General features: G+C 34.8%; 1 protein-coding gene across 2 annotated transcripts in view; it reads left to right on the plus strand.

Moving 5' to 3' along the window:
* Positions 1 to 13,950, plus strand: part of LOC140679255 (ankyrin repeat and LEM domain-containing protein 2-like) — a 56,607-nt gene extending 42,657 nt beyond the window's left edge. For both annotated transcript variants that reach the window (XM_072914297.1, XM_072914298.1), the window contains exons 11-13: positions 3,094 to 3,889; positions 7,323 to 7,454; positions 13,295 to 13,950. In XM_072914297.1, coding sequence (XP_072770398.1) covers positions 3,094 to 3,889; positions 7,323 to 7,454; positions 13,295 to 13,514 — 1,148 coding nt within the window. In that variant the 3' untranslated portion in view covers positions 13,515 to 13,950. The remainder of the gene's footprint in view (positions 1 to 3,093; positions 3,890 to 7,322; positions 7,455 to 13,294) is intronic.
* The last annotated feature ends 12,786 nt before the right edge of the window (positions 13,951 to 26,736 follow it).

Raw genomic sequence — 26,736 nt, forward strand, 5'->3', positions numbered from 1 at the left:
TTTCAAATATGACTATGAAATAAAAGAAGTACAACTTAAATTCGGATATATGTAAATATCTTCCTCCGACAATTCCCCCTTCAGATCTTCTAAAAAGATCTTTATCACTAGTACAACACTTCTAAAATACGCCCCTCTTTGAGCAAGCTAGTAAACAATTAAAAGCATAGTTACATGGGAGTATATGTTCCAATAGCACCAGAAGTGCACTTTTTGGAGAGCTGTATTATTTTCAGTTTTGTGCCCAAGGGACTGATTTTATTTAACACTATATTATTATTTATACATCTATAGTGATCACGGAGACAGGTTGTTTTTGTGTTACTGTATATATTTATTTTTCAGAAAAATCCCACTTAATATACTTTGGGTAACAACAGTCAATATTTATTTATTTTATTTTATTTTTTTCTTATAAAATAAAAGTGAGTTTTTGTTAAACCAAATATTGTGTTTTTTTCCATATACAACAACCTATCTGGATTCCATAAGAGAATCGATAAGGAATCGGTTCGATAAGAGGATTCGATAATGGACTCGAACTCGATAATTTCTTATCAAACATCATCCCTAATTAAGAACAATAAATTAGTTTTTAGTATAAGTTTGCTGGTTTCGAGAAATGTAATGCCGAGCGCATATCATTATGTCAAGATAATGGCACTAGCATTTACCATACTTGCCAACCCTCCAGGATTTTCCGGGAGACTCCCGAAATTCAGCGCCTCTCCCGAAAACCTCCCGGGATAAATGTTCTCCCGAAAATCTCCCGAAATTCAGGCGGAGCTGGAAGCCACGCCCCCTCCAGCTCCATGCGGACCTGAGTGACGTCAGGTGTGCAACTCCACGTAAATCGTTGGCCAACCAAAAAGTAACCCCAGTACGCTATAGCCAACATTCACCAGGAGATGGCAACAGACAAACATAGATCACTATTACATTCCTCCCCTTTTAGAAATGTATAGAAGTTACTCAAAATAAATAAACAACCCAACCAAAAAATGCAGCAGCTCAATTAAAAAACTGTACTTAAGCCACATTCTTTTCTTTTTTTTTTTAGTACTGAACTCTTAACCCTCATTTGTAAAAAATAACATGCTTATTATACAAACAGTATTTGTACACCTTTAACACAGATTTTTATACTGTCTTCAGAGATTCAGTTTTTTTGGTGGTACTCGAAACCTTTCTGGGTACCTGCGAAAGGGTGTTCAGCATGGTTAGAAAAATAGTGACAGAGAATAGAACAAGGATGGACAATTCAACCCTTAACTCAACAATGAGTAGATGAGTGTTATGTGTGTGTATATGTGTAAATAAATGAACACTGAAATTCAAGTATTTATTTTATATATATATATATTTATATATATATATATATATATATATATATATATATATATATATATATATAATAAAATGAATATATATATAGCTAGAATTCACCGAAAGTCAAGTATTTCATATATATATATATATATATATATATATATATATATATATATATATATATATTAGAGATGCGCGGTTTGCGGACACAACCGCGGATTATCCGCGGATCGGGCGGATGAAATTTAAAAAAATAAGATTTTATCCGCTCGCGGGTCGGGTCGGGCGGATTAATTAGATTTTGATTTTTTTTTTTTTTTTTGCGGGTGGCAGTTAAACCAATTGGGAAATATATATACATAGTTAAATGTTGTTACCCACATACGAAAAACGAGCAGGCACCTGCTGCATATGCCACAACAGAAGAAAAAAAAAAAAAGAGATGGACACTTTTACGGAGCAGAGAAGGGACGCCTCGCCGGGGTCCGGGACCGAGGCCCCTTCCCCCGAGAGGGCCCCACCGGGAGCCGTAGCTGAGGCGATCCGCGAGAAGGGCCCGACGCACGTCCAGGGTCACCACCGCGCCCACCGCACCGACACCCCGCCTCGTCCGCCTTCGCCGCGGCCGGCGTCACGCGCAGCAGGTAAGCAGCTTACCTGCCCGCCACCCCCGTGGCCGGGGGCTCGTAACAGGGGTCACTCCGCACGCTCCGCCCGCGCAGCTTACCTGCCCGCCACCCCTGTTGCCGGGGTCACTCCGCGCGCAGTGCGCTCACGAAAGGGGTGGGGCTCACCCTGGTTGATATAGACAGCAGCTAGGACGGTGGCCATGGAAGTTGGAACCCGCTAAGGAGTGTGTAACAACCCACCTGCCGAATCAACTAGCCCTGAAAATGGATGGCGCTGGAGCGTCGGGCCCATACCCGGCCGTCGCCGGCAGCGAGACGCGCTTGGAGGTGCGCTCAGCGCGGCTCCCATATGATTGCGCACTGGTGTGCGTCTGGGTCGTGACAGCGTGGCACGCGAATGTCTGTGCTGCATTGGATCAGTCTCCTTTCTTTAACAGGCAAAAGCTTTATAACCTCACTAATGCCTTGCATCGTCTATATTAGATATATAACAACGAGCGGGTGCGGGCGGGTGCGGTTCTGATCAAATGTTAGATCGGGTGGATTGCGGATGGTTGACGACTTTCTGATGCGGTTGCGAATGAAATAATTGCCTATCCGCGCATCTCTAATATATATATATATATATATATATATATATATATATATATATATATATATATATATATATATATATATATATATATGAAATACTTGACTTGGTGAATTCTACCTGTAAATATACTCCCCCCCTCTTAGCCACGCCCCCGCCCCACCCCGACCACGCCCCCCACCCCCCACCTCCCGAAATCGGAGGTCTCAAGGTTGGCAAGTATGGCATTTACTTCATTTAAGAATATTTTTCAACATATTGAGCAAAAATGTCTCTTTTTTTAAATTTTCTACCAAGAAAAGTGCACTTGTTATTAGTGAGAATATACTTATTTTAAGGTATTTTTGGGTTCATTGAGGTTAGCTAATTTTACTTGTTTTGGAAAGTCTTGACAAGCCAAATTTTCTTGTTCTATTGACAGATAATTTTGCTTAGTTCAAATAAAATACCCCTCATTTTTGTATTTTTTTTTCTTGTTTTTGAACACTGACTTTTTGCAGTGTAGTGACGACCTTGCATTATTTTTTTAATCCCTGGTTCCAGGCAAGCCCAAGAAGTTCTGCAACTCCATCTCAGTCGGTGCCTTCCTGGATGAAGGCGAGGACATCAGCCTTGAGGAAATCAAGAACCGGCAGAACGCGGCGCTCACCAGCATCACCTCCTCCGCCGCCTCCAACGACAGCCTTTTGGGAGCGGCGGGAGGTCACGACTTCCGCATCATGCCCATGGCGCTGCAGTACCGGGGGGCCGACCTGATCGAGACCGCGGCCGAGCGGGACCCGCTGTGCTGCTGCGACCACGGCCTCCTGTCTCCCGGCGTCGTCTGCCAAAACGAGGTGTGCGCCTCCTCGAGAGAGCGGACGTTCAACGGCGAAGAGATGTTTCCTCAAAGCTCCCAGTCTTCCTGCGGCCTGCTGTCGCCCGTCTCCAACCTCATGATGGAGTTTGAGCGCATGTCGCTGCAAGAACCGTCGGACCACACCGACGCCGCCTTCAGCGCCGACCTGAGCTGCGGTCTGAAGGGGCTGTCTCTTGGTCACGGCAGCCCCGGCAGGGAGGTCCTGGAGGGAGGAGGAGGTGCGGAGGAGCGGCACAGCAGCAGCAGCAGCTCAGAGGAGTTCTTCCAGGCGGAGGACGGAAGCTCGGATGCAATGAGCAGGACAAGGGGGGCCACTTCAGGGGTGCGGAACGTCTGCGCCAGATCGAAATCGTGGGACCACGGGGGGAGGGACCTGAGCAGCTCGGGGTCTTCGACGTCTTCTTACAAGTCCTTGGACAACTCCCATGAGTTCCTGCCGAGGACCCCGCCTCACGTCCGGAAAGGACTCTTCATCATGGGGTGAGTACCACGCTTGTCAATTTGGTTTTGTCGTCAGAGAGACTAATTCTGTCTTGCCTCTGGTGAGGGCAGTCGCATTTTTTTCCGCTCCCTTCTTCTCCCTGCTTGCTCTTTTTGTTTTGTTTTGTCTTGTCTGCACTTTTTTGAAGTCTCTTTCTTTGCACTGTCCTCTCCCACCCCACGCCTTCACCACCGCTTGATTCCCTTCGGGGCATACTTGCCAACCTTGAGACCTCCGATTTCGGGGGGTGGGACGGGGGGCGTGGTTAAGATATATATATATAAGAAATACTTGACTTTCAGTGAATTCTAGCTATATATATACAGGTAAAAGCCAGTAAATTAGAATATTTTGAAAAACTTGATTTATTTCAGTAATTGCATTCAAAAGGTGTAACTTGTACATTATATTTATTCATTGCACACAGACTGATGCATTCAAATGTTTATTTCATTTAATTTTGATGATTTGAAGTGGCAACAAATGAAAATCCAAAATTCCGTGTGTCACAAAATTAGAATATTACTTAAGGCTAATACAAAAAAGGGATTTTTAGAAATGTTGGCCAACTGAAAAGTATGAAAATGAAAAATATGAGCATGTACAATACTCAATACTTGGTTGGAGCTCCTTTTGCCTCAATTACTGCGTTAATGCGGCGTGGCATGGAGTCGATGAGTTTCTGGCACTGCTCAGGTGTTATGAGAGCCCAGGTTGCTCTGATAGTGGCCTTCAACTCTTCTGCGTTTTTGGGTCTGGCATTCTGCATTTTCCTTTTCACAATACCCCACAGATTTTCTATGGGGCTAAGGTCAGGGGAGTTGGCGGGCCAATTTAGAACAGAAATACCATGGTCCGTAAACCAGGCACGGGTAGATTTTGCGCTGTGTGCAGGCGCCAAGTCCTGTTGGAACTTGAAATCTCCATCTCCATAGAGCAGGTCAGCAGCAGGAAGCATGAAGTGCTCTAAAACTTGCTGGTAGACGGCTGCGTTGACCCTGGATCTCAGGAAACAGAGTGGACCGACACCAGCAGATGACATGGCACCCCAAACCATCACTGATGGTGGAAACTTTACACTAGACTTCAGGCAACGTGGATCCTGTGCCTCTCCTGTCTTCCTCCAGACTCTGGGACCTCGATTTCCAAAGGAAATGCAAAATTTGCATGGTTGGGTGATGGTTTGGGGTGCCATGTCATCTGCTGGTGTCGGTCCACTCTGTTTCCTGAGATCCAGGGTCAACGCAGCCGTCTACCAGCAAGTTTTAGAGCACTTCATGCTTCCTGCTGCTGACCTGCTCTATGGAGATGGAGATTTCAAGTTCCAACAGGACTTGGCGCCTGCACACAGCGCAAAATCTACCCGTGCCTGGTTTACGGACCATGGTATTTCTGTTCTAAATTGGCTCGCCAACTCCCCTGACCTTAGCCCCATAGAAAATCTGTGGGGTATTGTGAAAAGGAAGATGCAGAATGCCAGACCCAAAAACGCAGAAGAGTTGAAGGCCACTATCAGAGCAACCTGGGCTCTCATAACACCTGAGCAGTGCCAGAAACTCATCGACTCCATGCCACGCCGCATTAACGCAGTAATTGAGGCAAAAGGAGCTCCAACCAAGTATTGAGTATTGTACATGCTCATATTTTTCATTTTCATACTTTTCAGTTGGCCAACATTTCTAAAAATCCCTTTTTTGTATTAGCCTTAAGTAATATTCTAATTTTGTGACACACGGAATTTGGGATTTTCATTTGTTGCCACTTCAAATCATCAAAATTAAATGAAATAAACATTTGAATGCATCAGTCTGTGTGCAATGAATAAATATAATGTACAAGTTACACCTTTTGAATGCAATTACTGAAATAAATCAAGTTTTTCAAAATATTCTAATTTACTGGCTTTTACCTGTGTGTGTGTGTGTGTGTGTGTGTGTGTATGTATATATATATATATATATATATATATATATATATATATATATATATATATATATATATATATATATATAATAAAATAAATACTTGAATTTCAGTGTTCATTTATTTACACATATACACACACATAACACTCATCTACTCATTGTTGAGTTAAGGGTTGAATTGTCCATCCTTGTTCTATTCTCTGTCACTATTTCAGAACACACACATTATACAAATATACATTATAAAATCAATAAGAAAACGGGAGCTCTAATTTGGGAGTCTGAATTAGGATCAGAAATTAGGATCAGAAGTTCCTATATAAACATTGCGCACTCACGTCGCCTTTTTGTATTGATTACTGCGGCTGTGCACTGGATCCATTCACAAATACAAACTGCAACTCACAAACACTTTAGAGTTAGGCTCCACCATCAGAATGTGTACTTAAACTTATAAAGATCACATGGATATTATTCAGTGAGTTGATTCACCAAAACTAACCTGTTATACAGGAGGAAAAAGCACACAGGACGTTTCAATTGTTCACAGACTGGTCGCGCCCATCAGAATGACAAGACACTTCCGGTCTGCAGGTGATAGCATTCAATTGGGAAGAAACGCCCTACTGACCAATGTGAATACTGATAAATGTGTAATGACAGCTCCAAAAACGAATTCAAACCACAAAATAAAATAAATAAATCAACACAAAAATGTGACACATTATGGGTGGGTCACATATGCATGTACAGTAGATGGCAGTATTGTCCTGTTTAAAAGTGTCACAACATTGCTGTTTACGGCAGACGAACTGCTTTACGGTAGACGAAAACTTGACTGCTGTTGTTGTGTGTTGTTACTGCGCTGGGAGGACGTTAATGAAACTGCCTAACAATAAACCCACATAAGAAACCAAGAACTCGCCCTCCATCATTAGCTGTTTATATTGTGGGAAAGCGTACGTGTGAACAGGCAATCAACACGTCACTCAGGTCCGCATGGAGCTGGAGGCGGCGTGGCCTCCAGCTCCGCCTGAATTTCGGGAGATTTTCGGGAGAAAATTTGTCCCGGGAGGTTTTCGGGAGAGGCGCTGAATTTCGGGAGTCTCTCGGAAAATCCGGGAGGGTTGGCAAGTATGCCTCGGGGTGATGGACGGCTGGCAGCGCTTCATAGCAGCAGTCGACCTCCAGGGCCCCAACTCCCCTCCCCCCTATGTTGCGAGTTGTCGGGATTAAAAGTAACATGTTTATGTGTGCATGGCATGGAGGTTTTTTCCCACTCCAGACTAGACCCCCTTAGGAGCCCAGTCTAGATTGTATCTTTTTTACTCATCTTCTTCCCCAGCGTTTTACCTTTTTTCCCACCTTTTACGGGGCCAGCGTTCCTGTTCTGTAACCCTGTACACTGTTTGTTTGTCTCATCTTGAACATGTTTGTGCTGAAAACATAGCTTCATTGTACTTGTGCACTGACAATAAAGTCCTATCCTATTTTGGAATTCCCACAGAGCGTCTCCGAGCAAGTTGGACAGGCAAGTGTTGTCGGCCATGGAAGGTGTGGAGGTGGAGTCTCAAACATATCCCAGCATTCACAAGTGGATGAGCACAATAAAGTCCTTCTCTGCCTCAGACATGCAAAGGTCAGTATGTTTGCCTTCTACAACAGTCGGCCCTTGCCACTTGGCGATCCTTTTAACCCTTGTGTGATGTTCATATTGTTGTTACTCAGCCAGCGTTTGTGGGTCTGATGGACCCCTTGCATTTTGTGGCTTTTAATGCCTCACAATCAAACACTTTTATGTTCAAATACTGAACAGATAAACAGGTAATAAATAGGTAACAATTTATAGAGAATTGTCTATAAATTAGACAATACATATATATATATATATATATATGTATATATATATATATACATATATATATATATATATATTATATATTTTTTTTTTTTTTTGAAAAAAAAAATTATATATATATATATTTTTATATGTATATATATATATATATATATATTTTTTTTTTTTTCTTTTTTTTTTTCTTAATAGGACTGGGTTTTTTTGTAAATAATTGTCTAATTTTTTATTTATTTTAATTTAATTTTTTTTTCTTAATAGGACTGTTTTTTTTTAATGAAAATCTCATTCAACTTGAATAGATAATAACTTATAGATAATTGTCTATAGATTAGACAATTATTTACAAAAAAAAACAGAAAAAAAAAAAATATATATATATATATTATAATTATTTTTATTTTATTTTTTGAAAAAAAATAAAATTATATATATATTTTTTTTTATTTTTTTATTTTATTTTATTTTTTTCTTAATAGGACAGTTTTTTTTGTATGAAAATAATCTCATTCAACTTGAATAGGTAATAATTTATAGATAATTGTCTATAAATTAGACAATTATTTACAAAAAAAAACAGTACTATTAAGAAAAAAGAAGAAGAAAAAATAAATATATATATATAAAATTATAATTTATTTTTTATTTTTTTGAATAAAAAAAAAAAAAAATATATATATATATATATATATATATTTTTTTTTTTAAATATTTTTATATATATTTTTTTTTTCTTAATAGGACTGTTTTTTTTTGTATGAAAATAATCTCATTCAACTTGAACAGGTAATAATTTATTGATAATTGTCTATAAATTAGACAATTTTTTACAAAAAAAACAGTCCTATTAATAAAAAAAAATATATATATATATTTATTTATTTTTTATTTTTTTGGGGGGGGGGAAATGTGTGTATATATATATATATATATATATATATATTTTTTTTTTTTTTAATAGGACTGTTTTTGGGGGGGGGGGGTTCTGTTTTTTCCTATTAAGAAAAAATATATATATATTTATTTTTTTTCTTAATAGGACTGTTTTTTTTGTATGTTTATCTGTTCAGTTACATAATCTTCACTGTATTAAAGCAGTATAAAATAGTACGTCATCACATTATTCAGACAAATGTAATAATTACAAATAAAGTGTACCTTTTATAATTATTCTAAGCATGCAAAATATGCATTTTCGTATGATTTAAATAAAGTAAATAGTCCCCTTTTGGCTGAATAAACGTAAAGCACCTTCCATAAAATGTAAATTAACTTATATAGCATTTAGGCTCCTACAAGCCACTAGTGTTGTCCCCATACCAATATTTTGGTACCGGTACTAAAATGTGTTTCAGTACTTTTCTAAATAAAGGGGACCACCAAAAATGGCATTTTTGGCTTTATTTTAACAAAAAAATCTTAGGGTACATGAAACATATGTTTATTATTGCTATTTAGTCCTTAAATAAAATAGTGAACATACTAAACAACTTGTCCTTTAGTAGTAAGTAAACAAACAAAGACTCCTAATTAGTCTATGCAGTAACATATTGTGTCATTTATACACCTATTATTTTGTACACATTATTAAGGACAAGTGGTAGAAAATGTATTATTAATCTACTTGTTCATTTACTGCTTCCTTTCTCTTTTAACATGTTCTATCTACACTTCTGTTCAAATGTAATAATCACTTATTCTTCTCTTCTTTGATACTTTACATTAGTTTTGGATGATACCACAAATTTGGGTATCAATCCGATACCAAGTCGTTACAGGATCATACATTGGTCATATTCAAAGTCCTCATGTGTCCAGGGACGTATTTACTGACTTTATAAACATAATATGAAGACTCTGGACTTTTTAGAGGTGGTATAGTACTGAATATGATTCATTAGTACTGTGGTACTATACTAATACCGTACAACCCTAGTAGCCACAAATAACGCTCTTTTGTTGGGTCTCAGGATGTTGAAAAATGAAGGGTAAATACAAAAAATAACCAAGAGAAAATGTAACTTGTAGGGGTGTAACGGTACACAAAAATGTCGGTTGGGTATGTACCTCGGTTTAGAGGTCACGGTTCGGTTCATTTTCGGCACAGTAAGAAAACAACAAAATATACATTTTTTGGTTATTTATTTACCAAATTTGCGAAATCTTCCACCAAAAATATTTGTCTTAGTGGAATATTTGATGTGAAGTAATGGGAACCTTGGATAGGTCAATAATTCATAATAACATTGATTTTGATTCAATATTATGTTTTGAGCAATGACAGTTTGAAAGAAAATAAACCAGCTTTGTTTTATTAGTCAACATTGCAACTTTTTCTAAGTTACATTTAACCTTTTTTATTTCACTTTTGTTATGTTTTTGTTTATTTTAATAGTATTTTTAGAACGTGCCCTGGGCCTTTAAAACATTAGCTGTGGGCCGCAAATGGCCTCCGGGGCACACTTTTGACACCCCTGCTATAGATAATAAAACATTAAATGTGATAAATCTATGGATAAAAAGCAGAGCCTGGCGACGCATGCGCGTTTATCATAACTCTCTCTCTCTCTCTGTCTCTGCCCCTCCCTCACCAATGCTGCTGTTTGTTTTGTTTTCAACCCCTTCTTAACCCTGAACGCACATTGAAAATACACGCAACCCTAACTCAAAATGCCGGACATTTGAGGCATTTAAGAAACTCCGCCCTGACAGCTCCGCAAAAGAGGACATGTCCGGTGAAAAGAGGACGTATGGTCAGTCTATCCTAGCCTGTTAGCTGCTAGCATGGCGTGTGTTGTGCCTCGGTGTGCATTGTTTACACAACTTACTTAATATGTCCATGTGGAAACTTGTTCTGTACACCACTGAACCGGAACCTCCGTACCGAAACGGTTCAATACAAATACACGTACCGTTACACCCCTAGTTTGGGATCATTGTCCTGTTGGAACACCCAACTGCGCCCAAGACCCAACCTCCGGGCTGATGATTTTAGCTTGTCCTGAAGGATTTGGAGGTAATTCTCCTTTTTCATTGTCCCATTTACTCTCTGTAAAGCAGCAGTTCCATTGGCAGAAAAACAGGCCCAGAGCATAATACTACCACCACCATGCTTGACAGTGGGAATGGTGTTCCTGGGATTAAAGGCCTCACCTTTTCTCCTCCAAACATATTGCTGGGTATTGTGGACAAACTTTTTGACATCACACGGACAAAGAGAAGACCTTCTGGGGGGAAAGTTCTGTGGTCAGATGAAACAAAAATGGAGCTGTTTGGCCACAATACCCAGCAATATGTTTGGAGGAGAAAAGGTGAGGCCTTTAATCACAGGAACACCATCCCTACCGTCAAGCATGGTGGTGGTAGTATTATGCCCTGGGCCTGTTTTGCTGCCAATGGAACTGGTGCTTTACAGAGAGTAAATGGGACAATGAAAAAAGGAGGATTACCTCCAAATTCTTCAGGACAAGCTAAAAATCATCAGTATGTAAAGCGGGGGTGTCAAACGTAAGGCCCGTGGGATAAGTTTGCTAAGTATAAAAATGAGCCAACATTTTTTCAAAGAAAGAAACTGCTGTTCTAAATGTGTCCACTAGATGTCACAATAGCAATTCTTTGTACCGTATTTTTCGGACTATAAGTCAGTTTTTTTCATAGTTTGCGACTTATACTCAGGAGCGACTTATGTGTGAAATTATTAACACATTAGCGTAAAATATCAAATAATATTATTGATCTCATTCACATAAGAGACTAGACGTATAAGATTTCATGGGATTTAGCGATTAGGAGTGACAGATTGTTTGGTAAACGTATAGCATGTTCTATATGTTATAGTTATTTGAATGACTCTTACCATAATATGTTACGTTAACATACCAGTTGGTTATTTATGCCTCATATAACGTACACTTATTCAGCCTGTTGTTCACTATTCTTGATTTATTAGGGCCCGCATGGCCCATTGCATAAGGACTCCCAAAGGGAGTCCTTATGCAATGGGACATAAAGACCTATTGAATTTGTACGGTTTTATTCTTTATTCTTTATTCTTCTGCCGCCACATTTAACTGTAATTTGACCCACTTAACATGCTTCAAAACTCACCATATTTGACCCACCCATCAGGACCTGCGAAAATTGCCTTTTTAAAAAAAAAAAACGAACAGCAAAACTCAAAATTGCGCTCTAGCGCCCCCTAGGAAGAAAAAAAAAACTAGACTGCCTGTAACTCCCACTAGGAAGGTCGGAGAGACATGAAACAAAAACTTCTATTTAGGTCTGACTTACACCTACCTTTCATAATTGTATATACTCGGGCAAAAATCAACAGGAAGTTGGCAATTCCCCCTTCAAGACAAAAAAGTACTAAAAACAGTAACTTTTGCCTCTTTGAGCTGTAATTTGACCCCCTTAACATGCTTCAAAACTCACCATATTTGACCCACACATCAGGACCTGCGAAAATTGCCTTTTTTTTAAAAAAACGAACAGCAAAACTCAAAATTGCGCTCTAGCGCCACCTAGGAAAAAAACAAACTAGACTGCCTGTAACTCCCACTAGGAAGGTCGGAGAGACATGAAACAAAAACCTCTATTTAGGTCTGACTTACACCTACCTTTCATAATTGTATATGCTTGGGCAAAAATCAACAGGAAGTTGGCAATTCCCCCTTCAAGACAAAAAAGTACTAAAAACAGTCACTTTTGCCTCTTTGAGCTGTAATTTGACCCCCTTAACACGCTTCAAAACTCACCAAACTGAACGCACACATCAGGACTGGCAAAAATTGCGATCTAATAAAAAAAACCTAACCCTAAATTTAAAAATTGCGCTCTAGAGCAATTTTTAAATAAAACGGAGAAAAAACTGCTCCTCGGAAGAAAAAAAATGACAAAACTGCCTGTAACTCCCACGGGGAAGGTCGGAGAGACATGAAACAAAAACCTCTCCGTAGGTCTCACTTAGACCTACATTTCATAAATTGACAACCCCCAGCAAAAATCAATAGGAAGTTTGCTATTCCCCCTTCAAAACAAATTTGTTGTAAAAACCTTCCTTCAAAAACGAACTCCTCTGAGCGCGTTTGTCGTTTCGCCTTCAAACTAACACAGGAGAGAGATTGAACCCTTGTGATTACAATGACAGAAGCGCTTTTTTTTCTAACTGCTCCGGTTTTGATTTTATGACCCTTCAAAGACCCGCTGCGCTGCTGTTTTTTTAAGATGGCTGCTTAAAAGCAGGAAGCACCAACGTGCCCACACAATGCAGACAAGGTAGGTACACTAGACAAAAGTCTTGGGACACTTATGACTACCACCGGACAAAAGTATTGGGACACTTAGGACTAGCACCTGCCAAAAACACGGGCCCGACCAATGCTGCTTGCAGCTTTAATTTTAAATTGCCTTTCAAATGTCTATTCTTGCTGTTGGCTTTTATCAAATACATTACCCCCAAAAATGTGACTTATACTCCAGTGCGACTTATATGTTTTTTTCCTTCTTTATTATGCATTTTCGCCAGGTGCGACTTATACTCCGGAGCGACTTATACTCCAGAAAATACAGTAACCGAGAGAAAATGTCATTTGTGAACTGTCTTGATGTTGACGTGTGTCCAGCTGGCCGAGCCCCGCGGTGGGAAGACCGGGCCTGGCGATGCAACATCAGACTCCGGGCTCCTCGGCGGCGGCGAGCGGCCCCCCCATGTCTCCCTCGGCCCGCTTCGGTCCCGCCTGCCACTCGGCCTCGCCGGACTTCAGCCCGAGCCGCTTCAGCCCCGCCAACGCCAGCTACCTGCAACGTATCCTCCTCAAGCACTTGAACGAGCCCTCCATCTGACTTCACTAAGTCCACTACCAAGCCTGACTTTACAGACTGGAATAATACGGATTCAAAATAAAAAATCAGCATATGTAAATGTGTGTAGTTAACTGGTGCGGATTTAAGGTGATGTTATTTGTGACGAGTGTGTATCATAACCCAAGTCAACATGTTTGGATATTCACACTTTACAGAAATGTTTCAGTGTGACTTCAACATATCCTTAAAATGTAAGAGTTATTTTTTTGTATGTTGGTCAGTAGCACAAATGTTTGTTTTTTTAAATCAAAAAGGTGTTAAACCGACTGCCATTTCCTGCATTTCCTCAGTTCAGAATTTGCCTTAATTTTCCTGAACTGAAGGATTATTTTGGTCACACTAAAAAAAAAACATCTGAAGACTAACGTTGAATTTTACGGAGCCCCTAAAGGGACATGGGGGGAATATTTTTTTTAATAATTTCTTTTTTTTTTTTTTTTTTTTTTTTAGACATGTATCTTGTGCGCACCAGAAACTTGTAATGAATTATATTAAAAAAAAAATTTTTTAGACATGTATCTCATGCGCAAGAAAAACACTCATGTCTAAAAAAAAAAAAAAAAAAAAAACTATTACATTTTTTTTTTGTCTAAAAAAAACCTATTTTCTTTAAAAAAAAATGTATAACTTTGTAAAAATTTTCTCGTGCGCACGAGAAACTTTATAAAGTTATAAAAAAAATGTAAATTTTTTTTTTTAATTTTTAATTTATTTTTTAGACATGTATCTTGTGCGCACCAGAAACTTGTAATGAATTATAAAAATAAAAATAAATTTTTAGACATGTATCTCGTGCGCAAGAAAAACTCTCATGTCTAAAAAAAAAAAAAAAGTATTACATTTTTTTTTGTCTAAAAAAAACCTATTTTCTTTAAAAAAAAAAATTTATAACTTTGTAAAAACTTTCTCGTGCGCACGAGAAACTTTATAAAGTTATAAAAAAAAATGTAATTTTTTTTTTTAATTTTTAATTTATTTTTTAGACATGTATCTTGTGCGCACAAGAAACTTTTAATGAATTATAAAAATAAAAAATTTTTTTAGACATGTATCTCATGCGCAAGAAAAACTCATGTCTAAAAAAAAAATAAAAAAAAAGATTACATTTTTTTTGGCTAAAAAAAACCTATTTTCTTTTTTTTTTTAAAGTATAACTTTGTAAAAATTTTCTCGTGCGCATGAGAAACTTTATAAAGTTATAAAAAAATGTAAAAAATGTTTTTAATTTTTAATTTATTTTTTAGACATGTATCTTGTGCGCACCAGAAACCTTTAATGAATTATAAAAATAAAAAATTTTTTTAGACATGTATCTCGTGCGCAAGAAAAACTCATGTCTAAAAAAAAAAAAAAAAAAAAGTATTACATTTTTTTTTTGTCTAAAAAAAACCTATTTTCTTTTAAAAAAATGTTATAACTTTGTAAAAACTTTCTCGTGCGCATGAGAAACTTTATAAAGTTATAAAAAAATTAAAACATTTTTATTTTTTTTTATTTTTATTTTTAAGACATGTATCTCGTGCACAGGAGAAACTCTCGTGCGCACGAGATACATGTCTAAAAAAAAATTATAATTAAAATTTTTTTTTTATAACTTTATAAAAAGTTTCGTGCGCACGAGATACATGTCTAAAAAAAAATTATAATTAAAAATTATTTTTTTTATAACTTTATAAAAAGTTTCGTGCGCACGAGATACATGTCTAAAAAAAAATTATAATTAAAATTTTTTTTTTTATAACTTTATAAAAAGTTTCTCGTGCGCATGAGAAACTTTATAAAGTTATAAAAAGATGTAATTTTTTTTTTAAATTTATTTTTTAGACATGTATCTTGTGTGCACCAGAAACTTTTAATGAATTATAAAAATAAAATTTTTTTTAGACATGTATCTCGTGCGCAAGAAAAACTCTCATGTCTAAAAAAAAAAAAAAAAAAAAGTATTACATTTTTTTTTTGTCTAAAAAAAACCTATTTTCTTTTAAAAAAATGTTATAACTTTGTAAAAACTTTCTCGTGCGCACGAGAAACTTTATAAAGTTATAAAAAAATTAAAACATTTTTTTTTAATTTTTTATTTATTTTTTAGACATGTATCTCGTGCACATTAGAAACTCGTGTGCACGAGATACATGTCTGAAAAAAAAATTACAAATTTAAAATTTTTTTTTTATAACTTTGTGAAAAGTTTCTCGTGCGCACGAGATACATGTCTAAAAAAAAATTATAATTAAATTTTTTTTTTTTTATAACTTTATAAAAAGTTTCGTGCGCACGAGATACATGTCTAAAAAAATATTATAATAAAAAATTTTTTTTTTTATAACTTTATAAAAAGTTTCTCGTGCGCACGAGATACATGTCTAAAAAAAAAATTACAAATTTAAATTTTTTTTTTTATAACTTTATAAAAAGTTTTTCGTGCGCACGAGATACATGTCTAAAAAAAAATTATAATTACATTTTTTTTTTTTATAACTTTATAAAGTTTCTCGTGCGCACGAGATACATGTCTAAAAAAAAAATTATAATTAAAATTTTTTTTTTTATATAACTTTATAAAAAGTTTATCGTGCGTAAGAGAAAGTTGCTCATGCGCACGAGATACATGTCTAAAAAAAAAATTTTTATAATAAATTTTTTTTTTTTTTTATAACTTTATAAAAAGTTTCGTGCGCACGAGATACATGTCTAAAAAAAAAATTATAATTACTTTTTTTTTTTTTATAACTTTATAAAAAGTTTTTCGTGCGCACGAGATACATGTCTAAAAAAAAATTACAAATTTAACATTTTTTTTATAACTTTATAAAAAGTTTTTCGTGCGCACGAGATACATGTCTAAAAAAAAAAATTACAAATTTAACATTTTTTTTATAAATTTATAAAAAGTTTTTCGTGCGCACGAGATACATGTCTAAAAAGAAATTACAAATTTAACATTTTTTTAAATAAATTTATGAAACGTTTTTCGTGCGCACGAGATACATGTCTAAAAAAAAAAATTATAATTAACATTTTTTTTTTTTATAACTTTATAAAAAGTTTCGTGCGCACGAGATACATGTCTAAAAAAAAAATTATAATTACATTTTTTTTTTATAACTTTATAAAAAGTTTCTCGTGCGCACGAGATACATGTCTAAAAAAAAATTACAAATTTAAATTTTTTTTTTTATAACTTTATAAAAAGTTTCTTGTGCGCACGAGATACATGTCTAAAAAAAAATTACAAATTTAAAATTTTTTTTTTATAAATTTATAAAAAGTTTTTCGTGCGCACGAGATACATGTCTAAAAAAAATTACAAATTTAAATTTTTTTTTTATAACTTTATAAAAAGTTTTTTGTGCGCACGAGATACATGTCTAAAAAAAAATTATAATTACTTTTTTTTTTTTATAACTTTATAAAAAGTTTCTCGTGCGCACGAGATACATGTCTAAAAAAATATTACAAATTTAATTATTTTTTTTTATAACTTTATAAAAAGTTTTTCGTGCGCACGAGATACATGTCTAAAAAAAAATTATAATTACATTTTTTTTTTTTTATAACTTTATAAAAAGTTTCTCGTGCGCACGAGATACATGTCTAAAAAAAAATTATAATTACATTTTTTTTTTTATAACTTTATAAAAAGTTTCTCGTGCGCACGAGATACATGTCTAAAAAAAAAATTATAATTACATTTTTTTTTTTTTATAACTTTATAAAAAGTTTCTCGTGCGCACGAGATACATGTCTAAAAAAAAATTATAATTTTTTTTTTATAACTTTATAAAAAGTTTCTCGTGCGCACGAGATACATGTCTAAAAAATAATTATAATTAATTTTTTTTTTTTATAACTTTATAAAAAGTTTCTCGTGCGCACGAAATACATGTCTAAAAAAAATTACAAATTTAAATTTTTTTTTTATAACTTTAGAAAAAGTATCTCGTGTGCACGAGATACATGTCTAAAAAAAAAATTACAAATTTAAATTTTTTTTTTCATAACTTTATAAAGTTTCTCGTGCGCACGAGATACATGTCTAAAAAAAATATATATAATTAAAAAACATTTTTTATAACTTTATAAAAAGTTTCTCGTGCGCACGAGATACATGTCTAAACAAAAAATTACAAATTTAAATTTTTTTTTTATAACTTTATAAAAAGTTTTTCGTGCGCACGAGATACATGTCTAAAAAAAAAATTACAAATTTAAATATTTTTTTTTTATAACTAAAAAGTTTCTCGTGCGCACGAGATACATGTCTAAAAAAAAAATTATAATTACATTTTTTTTTTTTTATAACTTTATAAAAAGTTTCTCATGCGCACGAGATACATGTCTTAAAAAAAAAAAATTATAAAAAATGTTTTCCCCCCATGTCCCTTTAGGGGCTCCGTAGAATTTTGATGAATTCAACGTTGGCGTACTTTTTAGTCGTTCTGAATGTAACTTTTTGGTGAAGCCGACCTTTCTCAGAGAGCACAAACAACTTTGCTGAGATTGTGCCGTCAACGTGTTGGTTGGTTGGTTGGTTGGTTGGTTGGTTGGTTGGTTGGTGTGTGCTCTCAGGTGACAACTCTGCTCACGGGAAATGTTTCTGAATGTGTAAAAACGTTGCAAAAAAATGCACCTGAAACTTACAACCATTGCTTCTTTTTGTCGCATTGATGACCTTTTGATGGTGGGGATTCTCTTCCTGTATGTCAAGAAGTTGTTTGCTTTACAAGTAGTCAATAAAACTTCACTACTTTATTACCTGTCTAAGATCCTTTTGGGCAATTCTTTAGCCTTGGGGGCCAAATTTAGAGGAAAAAATGTATATTTTTAGGAACACTAATACAAAATCTCACAATGTCTGAAAGCTAAAAACGCACTCTAAATATATAGACTATAAAGTTCATAAACATAAAGAGGGATGCTAGTGGGCCAGGTCAATCTTTTCTTTATCTCTAAACTAAAACTGGGGAAATGTGTAGAGTGTTCTGGGCTTCAGACATGATTTTATTTCACAATTCCTTGAGAGAGAAAAACGCCTGGTTAGGCTTTGTGTATGTAGTGTGTGCCTTCCTTGCTTTACAGCTATGTTGTTATTATGCTGTTTGTTACTTATGTATGTTATGTTGCAGCTCTCGCAGAAAACTCCCGGGATTAATATTCGCCGATTTTCACCCTTACAGCTATAATAAGGGCGTGCCATGATGGTACAACATTTGGCGCTCTCTACAATCTGTATTAACAACGTGCCAGCCCAACACTTGTTATACAATATACATCTTCTGCTTGCACACGTATGTGACGGCAAGGCATACTTGGTCAACAGCCACACAGGTTACACTGACGGTGGTCATGTAAAACAACTGTAACACTCTTACTAATAATGCGCCACACTTTGAACCAAAACCAAACAAGAATGACAAACACATTTCGGGAGAACATCTGCACCTTAACACAACATAAACACAACAGAACAAACACCCAGAATCCCATGCAGCCCTGACTCTTCCGGGCTACATTATACACTCCTGCTACCACCAAACCCCGCCCCCACCCCAACCCTGCTCCCTCACACATTACCCCCCCCCCCCCCCCCCCCCCCCCCCCCCTGTGCGTCGGTTGAGGTGGGCGGGGTTTGGTAGCGGGGGGGTGTATAATGTATCCCGGAAGAGTTAGGGATTCTGGGTTTTTGTCCTGTTGTGTTACGGTGCAGATGTTCTCCCGAAATTTGTTTGTCATTCTTGTTTGGTGTGGGTTCACAGTGTGGCGCATTATTAGTAAGAGTGTTAAATTTTTTTTTTTTTTATACCGCCACCGTCAGTGTGACCTGTGTGGTTGTTGAACAAGTATGCCTTGCTGTTGCCTAAGTGAGTAAGCGGAAGCCCCATACAACATGTGGCTGATCAGGCACGCTGACTGTAGTGGGTGTTATATGCTGTACCATCACGCACGCATGACGCTGACAAGCGGCATCCGTTTAAAACCCGCGTGCCGCACCAGCTTTCAAATTCCACATAAAGGTGTGGGCAGCGTGTCTGAGACCGCTGGTTTATACATAGCACAAAGCAATAAAAAAACTTTGTGTTCAGTGTTGTTTCATTTAAAATTTCAAAAATATTGTGTCTTCGTTTTGTCATATTGTATTGTCATATTGTGTCTTCGTTTTGTCATATTGTATTGTCATATTGTGTCTTCGTTTTGTCATATTGTATTGTCATATTGTGTCTTCGTTTTGTCATATTGTATTGTCATATTGTGTCTTCGTTTTGTCATATTGTGTTGTCATATTGTGTCTTCATTTTGTCATATTGTATTGTCATATTGTGTCTTCGTTTTGTCATATTGTATTGTCATATTGTGTCTTTGTTTTGTCATATTGTATTGTCATATTGTGTCTTCGTTTTGTCATATTGTATTGTCATATTGTGTCTTTGTTTTGTCATATTGTATTGTCATATTGTGTCTTCGTTTTGTCATATTGTATTGTCATAGTGTCTTTGTTTTGTCATATTGTATTGTCATATTGTATCTTCATTTTGTCATATAGTATTGTCATATTGTGTCTTCATTTTGTCATATTGTATTGTCATGTTGTATTGTCATATTGTGTCTTCGTTTTGTTTCATATTGTATTGTCATATTGTGTCTTCATTTTGTCATATTGTATTGTCATATTGTGTCTTTGTTTTGTCATATTGTACTGTCATATTGTGTCTTCGTTTTGTCATATTGTGTCTTCATTTTGTCATATTGTATTGTCATATTGTGTCTTCGTTTTGTCATATTGTATTGTCATATTGTGTCTTCATTTTGTCATATTGTATTGTCATATTGTGTCTTTGTTTTGTCATGTTGTATTGTCATATTGTGTCTTCGTTTTGTCATATTGTATTGTCATATTGTGTCTTCGTTTTGTCATATTGTATTGTCATATTGTGTCTTCATTTTGTCATATTGTATCGTCATATTGTGTCTTTGTTTTGTCATATTGTATCATCATATTGTGTCTTTGTTTTGTCATATTGTATTGTCATATTGTGTCTTCATTTTGTCATATTGTATTGTCATGTTGTATTGTCATATTGTGTCTTCGTTTTGTTTCATATTGTATTGTCATATTGTGTCTTCATTTTGTCATATTGTATTGTCATATTGTGTCTTTGTTTTGTCATATTGTACTGTCATATTGTGTCTTCGTTTTGTCATATTGTGTCTTCATTTTGTCATATTGTATTGTCATATTGTGTCTTCGTTTTGTCATATTGTATTGTCATATTGTGTCTTCATTTTGTCATATTGTATTGTCATATTGTGTCTTTGTTTTGTCATGTTGTATTGTCATATTGTGTCTTCGTTTTGTCATATTGTATTGTCATATTGTGTCTTTGTTTTGTCATATTGTATTGTCATATTGTGTCTTCATTTTGTCATATTGTATCGTCATATTGTGTCTTTGTTTTGTCATATTGTATCATCATATTGTGTCTTTGTTTTGTCATATTGTATTGTCATATTGTGTCTTTGTTTTTGTCATATTGTATTGTCATTTTGTGTCTTCGTTTTGTCATTGTATTGTCATATTGTGTCTTCGTTTTGTCATATTGTATTGTCATATTGTGTCTTCATTTTGTCATATTATTTTGTCATATTGTATCGTCATATTGTGTCTTCATTTTGTCATATTTTGTCATATTGTATTGTCATATTGTGTCTTCGTTTTGTCATATTGTATTGTCATATTGTGTCTTCGTTTTGTCATATTGTATTGTCATATTGTGTCTTCATTTTGTCATATTGTATCGTCATATTGTGTCTTTGTTTTGTCATATTGTATTGTCATATTGTGTCTTCGTTTTTGTCATATTGTATTGTCATATTGTATTGTCATATTGTGTCTTCATTTTGTCATATTGTATCGTCATATTGTGTCTTTGTTTTGTCATATTGTATTGTCATATTGTGTCTTCGTTTTTGTCATATTGTATTGTCATATTGTATTGTCATATTGTGTCTTCGTTTTGTCATATTGTATTGTCATATTGTGTCTTTTTGTCATACTGTATTGTCATATTGTGTCTTCGTTTTTTCATATTGTGTCTTCGTTTTGTCATATTGTATTGTCATATTGTGTCTTTGTTTTGTCATGTTGTATTGTCATATTGTGTCTTCATTTTGTCATATTGTCTTCGTTTTGTTTCATATTGTATTATATCATGTCTTTGTTTTGTCATATTGTATTGTCATATTGTGTCTTCATTTTGTCATATTGTATTGTCATATTGTGTCTTCGTTTTGTCATATTGTATTGTCATATTGTGTCTTCGTTTTGTCATAATGTATTGTCATATTGTGTCTTTGTTTTGTCATGTTGTATTGTCATATTGTGTCTTCGTTTTGTCATATTGTATTGTCATATTGTGTCTTCGTTTTGTCATATTGTATTGTCATATTGTGTCTTCATTTTGTCATATTGTATCGTCATATTGTGTCTTCATTTTGTCATATTGTATCGTCATATTGTGTCTTTGTTTTGTCATACTGTATTGTCATATTGTGTCTTCGTTTTGTTTCATATTGTATTGTCATATTGTGTCTTTGTTTTGTCATACTGTATTGTCATATTGTGTCTTCGTTTTGTTTCATATTGTATTGTCATATTGCGTCTTCCTTTTGTCATATTGTATTGTCATATTGTGTCTTTGTTTTGTCGTATTGTATTGTCATATTGTGTCTTCGTTTTGTCATATTGTATTGTCATATTGTGTCTGTTTTGTCATATTGTATTGTCATATTGTCTTCGTTTTGTCATATTGTATTGTCATATTGTGTCTTCGTTTTGTCATATTGTGTTTTGTCATATTGTGTCTTCGTTTTGTCATATTGTATTGTCATATTGTGTCTTCGTTTTGTCATATTGTGTTTTGTCATATTGTGTCTTCGTTTTGTCATATTGTATTGTCATATTGTGTCTTCGTTTTGTCATATTGTATTGTCATATTGTGTCTTCATTTTGTCATATTGTATCGTCATATTGTGTCTTCATTTTGTCATACTGTATCGTCATATTGTGTCTTTGTTTTGTCATACTGTATTGTCATATTGTGTCTTCGTTTTGTTTCATATTGTATTGTCATATTGCGTCTTCCTTTTGTCATATTGTATTGTCATATTGTGTCTTTGTTTTGTCGTATTGTATTGTCATATTGTGTCTTCGTTTTGTCATATTGTATTGTCATATTGTGTCTGTTTTGTCATATTGTATTGTCATATTGTCTTCGTTTTGTCATATTGTATTGTCATATTGTGTCTTCGTTTTGTCATATTGTGTTTTGTCATATTGTGTCTTCATTTTGTCATATTGTATTGTCATATTGTGTCTTCATTTTGTCATATTGTATCGTCATATTGAGTCTTTGTTTTGTCATATTGTATCGTCATATTGTGTCTTTGTTTTGTCATATTGTATTGTCATATTGTGTCTTCGTTTTTGTCATATTGTATTGTCATTTTGTGTCTTCGTTTTGTCATATTGTATTGTCATATTGTGTCTTCGTTTTGTCATATTGTATTGTCATATTGTCTTCATTTTGTCATATTGTATCGTCATATTGTGTCTTCATTTTGTCATATTGTATTGTCATATTGTGTCTTCGTTTTGTCACATTGTGTCTTCGTTTTGTCATATTGTATTGTCATATTGTGTCTTCGTTTTGTCATGTTGTATTGTCATATTGTATCTTCGTTTTGTCATATTGTGTCTTCGTTTTGTCATATTGCGTCTTCGTTTTGTCATATTGTATTGTCATATTTTGTCTTCGTTTTGTCATATTGTATTGTCATATTGTGTCTTTGTTTTGTCATGTTGTATTGTCATATTGTGTCTTCGTTTTGTCATATTGTATTGTCATATTGTGTCTTCATTTTGTCATATTATTTTGTCATATTGTATTGTCATATTGTGTCTTCGTTTTGTCATATTGTATTGTCATATTGTGTCTTCGTTTTGTCATATTGTATTGTCATATTGTGTCTTCATTTTGTCATATTGTATCGTCATATTGTGTCTTTGTTTTGTCATATTGTATCGTCATATTGTGTCTTTGTTTTGTCATATTGTATTGTCATATTGTGTCTTCGTTTTTGTCATATTGTATTGTCATTTTGTGTCTTCGTTTTGTCATATTGTATTGTCATATTGTGTCTTCGTTTTGTCATATTGTATTGTCATATTGTGTCTTCATTTTGTCATATTGTATTGTCATATTGTGTCTTCATTTTGTCATATTATTTTGTCATATTGTATTGTCATATTGTGTCTTCGTTTTGTCATATTGTATTGTCGTATTGTGTCTTTGTTTTGTCATATTGTGTCTTCGTTTTGTCATATTGTATTGTCATATTGTGTCTTCGTTTTGTCATATTGTATTGTCATATTGTGTCTTTGTTTTGTCATATTGTACTGTCATTTTGTGTCTTCGTTTTGTTTCATATTGTATTGTCATATTGTGTCTTCATTTTGGGTGGAAGTTGAAAAAATGTGTTTCAGGATTGGTTTGTTTATGAAGCTTGATGTGGTTTCTGTTACTTTAGGAGAGTTCAATGACAATCATGATTTAGTCAATTTAATTATAGTACTCGGTGAAAGGTTTATTTTTAAGGCCAACAACAGATATTCACTTAGTATTACTTTCTTTAAAACATTTATTCAGTATTTTTTAACTTTAGAAAGTTACATGGTTGAAAACTATAATGATGCCAAAAAACATTTTAAAAAAAAGTCCTCAAAGCCTTATTTTGAAAATGTAATTATGTTTATAGATGATATGCAATCTGTTGTGTTCCCAAATTGGAGACATAATCTGGACTGTACATAAATGCTTATTTTGAAAATGTAATTTTGTTTATAAATTATATGCTATCTGTTGTGTTACCTAATTTTTCAGTGTACATCAGGGGTCCCCACACTTTTTGACTCGGGGGCCTCATTGGGTTAAAAAAAATTTGTGAAAGTGGTCAAAATGTCTCTTTGACTGGTAAAAGTTGCTGACCCCTGACATAGTTGAAGACTTACAAAACATGATCGCACATCATAATGGCAGCTACACTTTACATCTTAAACATCTAAAACTATTATGTAGGAATGTCCTGGGGGCCAGATTGAAAATCTTAATGGGCCGCATGTGGCCCCCGGGCCTTACTTTGCCCAGGTGTGATTTCGAGCATAATAACAAATGACAAAGGTGTGATGATCATTTTATTCACCATTACTGCACCGCACAATCACAGATACAAAAAACTTGTTTTGGTTTAGAAATGACTCAGTTGTATAAAAATCCTCAAGTTACATTCTGTTGGGCATACCTGCCAACTTTTGAAATCAGAAAAACCTAGTAGCCAGGGTCCAGGGGCCGCAGGCCCTGGTAGGTCCAGGACAAAGTCCTGGTGGGGGGTTCCTTCGCCCCCCGACGCAAAATGATTGATTGCATTCAGACAGGTTAAAATGTTGCTAAAACCATCACTTTTCTATCAGTCACAGTGACTTTTCAAAACAAAAATATTACAGCAAAAATCATATGGGTTGATTGACATGTTTATTCTGTAAGCTAACTTCAATAGTTTGAAATTATTTTGACAGTTAATGCCAGTTATCCTGTCAACCTTTCACAAGACTTCAATTTGTTAATTGAAAGTATAAACACTTTTTACAGTAAACAAATGGTAAAACAGTACTAAACAATTCCATTAAAAAAATTGGTGTCATTATTAACTTTCTGTCCAAGCTTGTATAATCTACTGCCTTGTTCAATTGTACAAAATATTCTGTGCCTAAAATTCACATTTCTATCACAATTATCATACTGTAAACATGGTAAGCTAACTTCATTAAAATTAATAGTCCTGTCAATAGCATGGAATTACAATTCAAATGTAGTTTTTTTGTAAGCCTTTCAAAAGAATTCAAAATATGAAAAATCAATGAAAATTAATTTAAGCCATCAGACACTTGAAAAGTGGCACATCACATCTCTAATGTAATCATTGTAACTTTTCAACAGAAATAGCACTGCAAAAATATTAAGGACATACTTCTGTATTTTGGTAGTTATGCTGTCAACATTTAACCAGATTTCTTCAACTTGGACTTGAAAGCATAAATAGTATAAACACTTTTAACAGTATAACAGTACTAAACAATTCCAATAGATAACATTGGTGTCATTACCTTTTTGTGGCTAAAATCCAAATTTATTCTATCAGATTGATCATACTGCAAAAATGATATGGTAACTTTATAAGTTTACTTGAAGTGGCATAAAACACTGAAAGTGATTGTTCCTATAACCCCTTTGTTTCAAATGTTTGTTCCACTTGTGGCAGTCGGGCACCAGCATACCGTCTTTGACAACTTGAAGTGGCATAAAACACTGAAAGTGATTGTTCCTATAACCCCTTTGTTTTAAATGTTTTATGCCACTTCAAGTTGTCAAAGACGTGCTGTGAAATACAACTGACAGGATTGCGCACCAAACACGAAGCAAGGCCAAAGTGCATGCATGGTGCAGGAGAACAAAGGACTTCTTTCATTTAAGGTTTGTGATAAACCATCAAACTCATTCGTTAAAAGGACTCTATAGTAATATAAAGCGAATTTTTCTGGACATTATCATGCAAGAAAAGTTTATTTTTGGGACCGCGATCACCGCGTAATGATTTTTAAAGGTTGCATTACAAACATTTAACTGTCCCATGTGATCAGCCAGTGCGATTGGAAATCCATGCTCAATTATTGCCTCCGTAAATAAAACTTCGGCATTTATCACATCCAAAGAATCTGTTTGGGCGACGAAAAACGTTGAAAGTTTTCCACTTGTATCGCTAGCAACGGCATTAGACTTGTGTTTTTTTGTCCCAACGTGGTCTTTTACATCGCTAATTCCTCCGTGTCCGATCGAAAAATCTTGTCTGCACAAGGTGCAATTCGTGTAGTTTTCACCCTTTTTTTGTTTTAATTAATGAAAAACCGTATTTTTTTATCACTGCAACCGTAACCCGGAATAGGTTGATGAAAACCGTACGAATTACGGGAAAACTGGAGTAGTTGGCAGGTATGCTATTATGTAGGAATGTCCTGGGGGCCAGATTGAAAATCTTAAGGGGCCTTACTTTGCCCAGGTTTGATTTCGAGCATAATAACAAATGACAAAAG

This window comes from Nerophis lumbriciformis, linkage group LG12 (assembly GCF_033978685.3).
Source record: "Nerophis lumbriciformis linkage group LG12, RoL_Nlum_v2.1, whole genome shotgun sequence".
Lineage (NCBI taxonomy): Eukaryota > Metazoa > Chordata > Actinopteri > Syngnathiformes > Syngnathidae > Nerophis > Nerophis lumbriciformis.